This window comes from Chenopodium quinoa, unplaced genomic scaffold (assembly GCF_001683475.1).
Source record: "Chenopodium quinoa cultivar QQ74 unplaced genomic scaffold, ASM168347v1, whole genome shotgun sequence".
Lineage (NCBI taxonomy): Eukaryota > Viridiplantae > Streptophyta > Magnoliopsida > Caryophyllales > Amaranthaceae > Chenopodium > Chenopodium quinoa.
Window position 1 is genome coordinate 467,057 of NW_018743616.1, and position 8,987 is coordinate 476,043.

Genomic DNA, 8,987 nt, shown 5'->3' on the forward strand with positions numbered 1-8,987 from the left:
TATTTATTTATTTATTTATTTATTTTACTTTAAGGGGTGGTTATTTAAAATAAACAAAAAACATGGGTGGTAAAACCAATTTTAGGTTCTTTGAGTTGTAGTTACTTACAATTTTCCCTAAAAATAATTTCAATTCATTAAAAATAATTAATTTCGTTTCAGTAAAATTAAGTTCAGTTAGCATAAATAATTCATTTTTAGTAAAAATAAGTTTTAAGCAGTAAAAGTCAGTAAACTTTAAAGACCAAACATAGTAGAGAATTAGTAAAATAATTTTTAATTAATAAAAATAAGTTCTATTCAATAAAATAAATTTTAAGTTCAGTAAAATTAATACTCATATGAGTTCAACAAAATTTTAGTTCTGTAAAAATAATTTCAGTTCAACAAAAATAAGGTAAGGAAACAGAGCCTTAAGTGTGATAATTCGAACTCCAATCATCTAGTGTTTAAGGTGATACTGTTATGAGTAAAGCCTTGTTTAATAACATGATAATTGTTTCTTTCTAGATTGAGAAAAATCTAAAAACTCGAGTAATACTTTCTGTAACTACTCTATTGCATTAAAACGTCTTTTTTCAAATTAACCTTATCGTAAGACATTAATATAGATTAAGTGGATTAAATCAATTTATATGATACTACATACTACGTAACATATTACATATTTCTTGACTGTGTCAAGAAGATAGACAAAGTCATCACCTACTAGGTGAAAAACTTGATTATATATATTAACCAACTAATCTTATTATAAAACTAATCAATTAGAGAAGAAAGTTTCGTGATTAATGACTAATTCTACGTACGTCTTTGATGCATAGCCTAGCTTCCCTAAACTCAACTATAAAAGGCGTCATTCAGCATGCACGAATTATAAGTTTATAACTTGTATTAGAAACTCTCACATATATTTGAGTGTAACATACCAAATTTCATCCCGTCAAAAAAAAGAACATACCAATTTCATAAGAAGGAAAAAAAATGGAAGCTCGTTATTTTCTTGCTTACCTTACTTTCTTTGCCATGTCTTCCTATGTGGCCTATGCGACGGATCCTACACAGTTACAAGACTTCTGTGTCGCGATGAATGACCCAAATAATGGATGTATGTTTTTATCTTGCTCAATCCCAAACGATGTGAATTTATATTTTTTTTGTACTTCTTCATGTTGGTATTAATTGTTTAACATATTTGCAGTGTTTGTGAACGGATTGCTATGTAAGAATCCAATGGCTGCCAAACCTGAGGATTTCTTTTTCGAAGGGCTAGAATAGCCAGGAAACACTAACAACATGGTACGTTCCAATGTCACACTAGTATCTGCATTACAACTTGCAGGACTCAACACCCTCGGCATATCTTTGGCTAGGATCGACTATGCACCTTACGGCCTTAATCCTCCTCACACTCATCCTCGGGCAAGTGAAATCCTTACAGTCATTGAAGGAACCCTCTATGTTGGATTCGTAACTTCTAACCTTCAAAATGGAGATAACAAGTTGTTCGCAAAGGTGCTTAACAAAGGAGATGTTTTTGTTTTTCCACAAGGCCTCATTCATTTTCAATTCAACGCTGGAAAAGTTCCTGCTATCGCTATTGCTGGGTTAAGCAGCCAAAACCCTGGTACGGTCACCATTGCTAAGGCGGTGTTCGGGGCTGAGCCACCTATCTCGGTTGATGTTCTAAGCAAGGCCTTCCAGCTAGATGATCACATAGTAAAGAAGCTTCAGTCTCAGTTTTGGATGAGTCCTTAATTGAGTTAATTCTTCCATGACTTTGGAGTATTAATATAAACCGTTATTTTGATATTTCAAATGTAGAACTACAAAAATTAGTACTTGCATATCATATCCAAGTGAATAAGTGATCGATATGGTCTTGGTTTATCAATTTTTACTTTATTGTGTTCTAAATGTATCTTAATATATTTTTAATCACATGCTATTGCACGAGATATTTCTATAATAATTTCCTATTTTACTTGTGTTGTTATTGAATTATTATGGAAAATTTTTACTTGTATTATACTACACATATTAGAATTTTTATGAAAAAAAATTTCTGATATTATACATATATAAGCAATTCGAGAGTAGTTATTTGATTCCAAATTATCAGCTTTTACCCAACGATGGAATGTATATAAATAGTCAGAGTAAGATGGTGCACAATCTATATGGCATAAGATTTTCAAGCATATGCTAATTTTTTTTTTTTTTTAGAGAGCCACAAGGACTACTTAACTTTTTTAAATTTCTTTACTTCTTTGTTCTATCAAACACAAAAATCACTACTTTAGATGGTTTTAGGTCATTTCTTGTGCTAAGCCCACTTGCTTTGGGTTAGATAGACCTAGTCCTTGAGCTAGTGACGTATCCAGGAGTTCCGAACTAAAAACATAAAAAAATTGAGGTTTTGAGGGATCAAACCCGTGATCTACAATAGTCCAGCAGTTAGGATGTAAGCTAAAAATACCACTGAGCCACACACCATCATCGATTCTATTATACACAAAATGTTCCTTTTAACCCTTTTTATTACGAAAAATCTGTTGATGAACCCACTTGAACTCCCGTGTATCCGCCCCTGCCATGAGCTACATGCCATGTCAAAAAATTTCAAAAGATTAACCCATGCACAACCCAAGCCCATGTATCAATTAACCGTGTCAAGCCTTATCAGGCCAGGCCTTGTATTTCTCTCAAAAAAGGGCGGCCACGGCTCAACATGTACAACAATGAACAATGTGCCATGTCCTGTAATATTTTTGTGCTAGTGCCATCTTTATAAATGGCCAATCCAACACCATTTGTGTATACTTTGTTGAATAAGATATTATATGAAGTAGAAAGAATATAAATTTTTTATAATTAATCTGTATATTAAAGTAGAAGAGAAGGGGAAGACCACATACCCAAGTTTCTAGACTTTTACAAACAGAGATGAAAATTCAAACAGATGTCTTCTTTTGGTTACAGCCTCCTCATGCCTCTGCAGGAAACAAAAAAGATAGGGAAAAAAAAAGGCTCTAAGCTGAACTGTTGCTATTCTTAACAATGTGATATGGACAAGATACAAGACTTAAAAATGTAACCTATGTGTACAAAAAATAATATGAAGTGTGACAAATCTTGGAAAAATAGCAGTCACTCCTGTATCATCTGCCAAGTATTACCATCAGTGAGTCAGTGATGCGCATTTGCGGGTCTCAAGTCCCAAAGTTCTCTATCAGAGCCAATTCAAAATCTACTTTCTTCAGATCGTGAGCTGAAGTATGATTACCTGATTGGAATCAGGTTTGTCTAAATCCTGATATTTTCCATGTCTTCTATCACAAGATTTTCAGAATCTAATTCCTTAGAATCTCCTGCTGGAGCTAGTTTAAACTCTGATTTCTTCATGTCTTCTACTGCAGATTGATCAGTATCTGGTTTTGTTAGTTCTTCAGTCCCAAGTTCATGTTTCTTATTGCCATTTGGTGAAGACTGTTCAGAAACAGAATTCTTCTTCAATTCTGTCTCTGTATGTTCAGTGTCTGAACCCTTCATATTTTCTGATGGTGATCGTTCAAATCCTGATTCCTTATTGTCTTCTGCTGAAATCTGTACACTTTCCAAATTATTTTTTCCCTCTGATGTAGGCTCTTTGGAATTTGGTTTTTTTGTATCTTCCTCACTGTCAACATTCTTCTTTACAACCTCAAATGGCTCAAGCTTTGAGTCAAGATTTTTAACAGCATTTGTGAAAGACCTCACACTTTGCATTCCGGCCAACCGGCCAGAAGATTCCTGCCAGATAGGGCGAATGTTATATTTGCATGGGAAGTGCTATTAAAGATTAAAATAATTTTGGATAAATGAACAAGTGCGTTGCATTACATTTAATGCAGTGAACATGAGAAAATTCTTCTCACAGGCAATGAACCTATCAGCTAAGCTCTCAAACAGTCATAGTAACAAGTGAAAGTAAAACAAACATGTGAACAAGTTAGCCAACAATTCAACAAGCAGCACACACACACAAAAGGTATGAAGTTTATAGTCTAGGTCAGAACAATTGTTGCTGGCAGCCTTTAACAACAGACTTTGGTAACTTGGTTACTCTTTGTTAATTTGTAATGTAACACTTTTCAAGCACATTAAGGCAATCTTTAGCCTACTATAATGAGCAATGAGCATCAAGTAAACCCTTGAAGATCCAGGTGGTTTTAATTACTGAATTTGATCTTAGATCCTGATCTCCATGGTTGCAAGTGAATATAGCTAATAAGTAAAATTAATTTAATGCCCAACAGTGGGAAAAATTCATACCTTCTCCATCACAAAAATCCACATAGTTTACCAGTCAGCAAGTTAAATCGTAATAGAAACCTCAGCAAAATTTCCCTAAATATCAGATACTGGGTAGTACTTCAATGCATGCATTGAATGATAATAATCCATGTCCAATTTTAACAGTGTCACTCTGTCTGAAGTTTTTGACCTTGACGTGTTAGATACATGGATAACCTAGACGTGTTAGATGCTTGGATTTGTACCAGCACCCAACACTCGTACCAGTATTTGAGTAACATACGCCGCACAAGCATCATCTTTGAAATTCTTTACAAATAAGATAAAAACCCATCTGGCATAAGCGAATGTAACCTATCCACTCCCACCTCCCGGGTGTTGCTAAAAGTGAAAAATGTTTGTTTGGAGTTGAGATCATATTTAGGGGTGATTAGTTTTCCATTTGTCACCTTATAGCATGATCAAATATGTGCAATAGTGCAAGTTAGGGGACATAGAACCATATCACAAAGACAGATTAATTTCATGATAAAAGCTTGCCACGTAAGTACTGCAATTAGGCAGCCGAGACCATCTCGCCAATTCTCATTGTTTCCTAAGCCAGCTCTGTGAGCATTCCCAACTGTGCTTCCACAAATAATTAAGTTATACATCCTGAAACTGGCACTAACATTAGAAGTCCATTTAGCCAAAAACACAGTAAAGATCTGATCCAGTGTTACAGAGCTTTTGAGTAAGGGAAAACCAAACTTAAACAAAACCAATCACTCTTTGTTTTGAACATTATACAACTGGAAAAGAGTAAACAATCGCAAGCTGCAATAGTTTTGACAGTTGTAATTTGAGTAATCATGGTGCATCTTCAATTTTATTTTGGAAAGGGAAAATTGCCATAACTAAAGCTGCTGCTTGTGAAATATGAAGTATAAGAAAATCAATGGAATTTCTCTACGAGGGAGAGAAAAATAAAACAACAGATATCAAGTTTTTGAACTCACATGTTCTATTTGGTCAGCTCGATGCGTCAAATCCTCAGCTGAAATTCCCTTGTGAAGATATTGAAGAGCATATAGCAAGTGAGAACGAATATCATCCAAAAAGTGTTCCTTGACATTACAACTAGGGACAGTAGCTTGACATCCAATCGAGTAGAAGGGGCAGTTTACAAGCTTCATTGGACAGACAGTAATGCAATGCCTGTCCATTTCCCGTCTCATGAGGATTTCTGGGCATTTTTGCTCACAAGGAAGCACCTTGAAGGGACAGACAGAATCATGAAGTTCCATTTGAGCGGCACTGAACGTTGCACAACATCCCTCATTTCTACACAACACAGTCCTGAAACCACAACGTGGACGATGCTGTTTAAGTTCTTCCTCAGACTTGAACTTCAAATTGCAATGAAATTCATTCTTAAAATCGACATTCTTAAGGAGAGTTTGCGCAATAGTTTCCCTCCTATCTAACAACCAGAAGCTATTCAACTCCATTTCTTGTACAAACTCATCGATTTTGTCCTCTCTCATGTCACTAAGCAACCACCCTGAAACCCGGGTCAATATATTCATCTTGAGAGTAGCAAAATCATCGATGAGGTCAGAAATTATGTCTGATGGCTGGTCAGGTTTTTCCTCAGGGCCCTCTTCTGCGAGGAAAGATTCCGCAACAAAGGATTCACTTCTCTCTATAAGATAATCCAACATCTCTTTTCTTATCTCAGCAGCAACAGTGCCAGGACTTTTGAACATATCTCCCGTCGTATTGTCAACACATGCAGTAGATAAACCTTCAAGTAAAACTAGTGCCATCTTGTGAACCATTTCCTTATCACAAAGTTCACAACTAAATTTTTTACCTTCCTCCTTTATATCTTCAAATTTCTCTTGTTTAAGATCAACCTCAGTGAAAGCTGTATCTGGATCCATCATCTTGAAAACAAAATTTCAACAAATATAAACCCCCTCTTACATAACAAAATATAAGAGATTATCTTGAGCTAGAACTTTTACAAGCTGTAACAGTGAAATGCTTCACAGCCTTTCGGATTTCAAGTCTTCAACACCAATCATAAAGCAACCACCTAAAGCAAGACAGGGGAACGGTTAAAATAGGAAACTAAACAATCTTAAAAGTATTCGCACAACCAAACCACACAAGGCAGTGTTAATACTACATAGACTTAGGGCTGCCCTCTTCAACTTTGATTTAAAATGAATTTCACCAAAATTATTATTTTTTTTTTTAGCAAAATGAGTTAATTTAAGCATTAAAAAGTTAAGTTCAATAAAAACAAGTCAGTCCAACGATAATTGAGTTTACTTAAGCAAAAGTTCAAGAAAAATAAGCCGATGAGGACAGAATCCTGGTAAAAGTCTCAATAGACACACACACATTCAAAAGCATCTAATGAGCAAAAGTTGGCAATACTCACAATTCAATTAATAGTAGGCAAAATTATTCAATTGTCCAATGTCATACATATGGAGAGTTAAGGATTAGACATGGAAACTCTGGGACAACGAGGATTAACAATTGAAAAAACTACTCAAACTATCATATCAATAAGTCGAAATTTTCATATACATCTGTCACTTCTTTGCTAATCAACAAATTTGATAATTGCCCACAAAACACAGAAATGCATTAGAAATTATACATTGATTTCTAACAATTTACAATTTTTCTTCACATATCGTGAAATATGTTTACTAATCGAGGTTGACAAATAGGAAACAATCATCTTTGATCAATGTCCAAACATTTTATATATGCGAATTATAAAAATTACATTGCAATTTTCAATTAAACAACGAATATTGAATGCAAAGCGATTAAACAATTGAAATAACCAACAATAATAAAGCTAAATTAAAATTTTCAATTGCAGAAAAAGAATTCAAATTAAGAAGGCTCAAACCGAAAATAATCAAAACTTACATTTCACCTAAATCTGTTATAAGAACATAATTCGACCTTAATTTCATATTGATTCATCTTTCTTCCTGCAAAAATTTTTTTAAAAAAAAAAAAATTAAAACCATCACATTATGTAAAGTTTAATACTGTAAAATTTACAGAAATGAAATTAAAATAAAATCGCATACTTACAAATCGGAGAGAGAATCCAGAAAATGAAACCTAAAAGCGGATGAAAATTCGAAAGAAAAGAGAGGTGAATTGTTGAGATTTGAATTGAGGAGAGAGAAAAATGTACTAATTGGATGATCAAAGAGAGCGGAAGGATATTAATTAATGTCTAAATTTGATTAAATGTTGACCCATTATGTTAGCTCATTTTTTTTAAGTGCTCCTCCATACTTTAGTCTAGAGGTATCAAAATTACACCCGATTCAATCCGATTTGAAATTGACCCAAAAAATACAGATTTGGACTAGTGTGAACATAATAATTTAGCATGACTCAATTTTAAAAATTGACTCGACCCGACCCAACCTCCTCAGATCCGATCCGATCATCCGAATTGACACCTTTACTTTATTCGATAGTCCTATAGGGATTAAAGTAATTCGGATTAAAATCGAATCGAACCGAATTAGTAATTCGGTTTGGTTGTTTTTTTTTTTTTAATTTGAATTGGATCGGTTTGGAAAGTTAAATGATATGGATTACGGTTTGGGGTTTAAAAAAACCGAAAACCGAATTACAAACCGAAATTTTGCCCCATTAATTACATTAAGACCATTTTCTTTTACAAAGTATCCCAACTCCTTTCCCATTTCATATATTTCTCAATTATCTTTTCTCGGTATCTCACTATCTCACAAAGAATGTATTTAACAAGAAAAGATTAAATGATTGTAGGAATTTTATGGGTGGAATTCGGGTTTCGGGTTTGAATGTTGCGGAAAAAGGAACAAATTTCGGTTTGGATTGGATTTAATTAGAAAAATCGAATTAATTCGGTTTGGTTTGGATTGGACCGAATCTTAATTCAGTTTGGACCCGATTTGAGAAATCCAAAACTGAATTAATTCGGATTGGATTCGGTTTTAGCTTTAATCCAAACTGCAAACTGAACTTTCACCCCTAATCCTTTACTCAGGTACGCATCAAGAGAAGTGAGAAGTTTTTTGTGAGATAAACGGATTTTGTTTATTAAATGACAAAATTATAAATAAATCAACAATTTTTTTAGTAAATATGGGCTCATAATTGTTGTTATAATTACGAAAATGTCATATTGGCTAAATATTTTTGTTGATTTATTTACGATTTTGTCACTTGATAAACGATTTTTTTTATAAATATTACTTCCTCGTTCTTTTTTTATTGCACCATAAGTGCTTTCACGCTTGTCAATGCATTACTTGTCTATTAATATCTTTAATTATACTTCGGTAAAAATTATAAAAAATTGATATTTGAAAAGTAGATTTTGAGACAAACCTAACTAGATCCCACATGACTATATTTTTTCTTACAAATAAATCACAAAAAATGGTCAAAGAAGCTTATGTGATTATGTGAATAGTGTAAGTCCTTATGGTGCAATAAAAGAAAAACATAGGAAGTATGAACTTTTTACTTCTTCTGTTGTGATATATATGCTGAGTGTTACTCAGTTAGTGTAGCAATACATAGAATAAGTGAAAATAGGATAATGTATGCATGTGGGTATTTTTACTTTAAAGATGAAAGAATAAGGGATTTAATAAATAAAATGGGGCTTA

The 8,987-nt window shown here is 33.5% G+C and overlaps 1 protein-coding gene and 1 pseudogene across 1 annotated transcript; one reads left to right on the forward strand and one right to left on the reverse strand.

The window, feature by feature from the left end:
- The first annotated feature begins 775 nt into the window (after positions 1-775).
- LOC110682934 lies at positions 776-2,018 on the forward strand (annotated as a pseudogene).
- A 1,015-nt stretch (positions 2,019-3,033) lies between these two features.
- LOC110682973 (TNF receptor-associated factor family protein DDB_G0290965-like) lies at positions 3,034-7,692 on the reverse strand. Its single transcript, XM_021859313.1, has 4 exons — positions 7,405-7,692; positions 7,234-7,298; positions 5,295-6,376; positions 3,034-3,792 (listed from the first exon to the last, which is right to left on the reverse strand). Exons 3-4 carry the CDS (start codon positions 6,222-6,224, stop codon positions 3,307-3,309), a joined length of 1,416 nt encoding a protein of 471 aa, XP_021715005.1. The 5' UTR covers positions 6,225-6,376; positions 7,234-7,298; positions 7,405-7,692; the 3' UTR covers positions 3,034-3,306.
- Between the last annotated feature and the right edge of the window lie 1,295 nt (positions 7,693-8,987).

Coding starts and splice junctions, on each gene's coding strand:
- LOC110682973 (XM_021859313.1), bottom strand. CDS start 6,224: ATGATGGATCCAGATACAGCTTTCACTGAGGTTGATCTTAAACAAGAG. Junction 3,793..5,294: donor GAGCTGACCAAATAGAACAT/GTGAGTTCAAAA, acceptor CCTATCTGGCAG/GAATCTTCTGGCCGGTTGGC.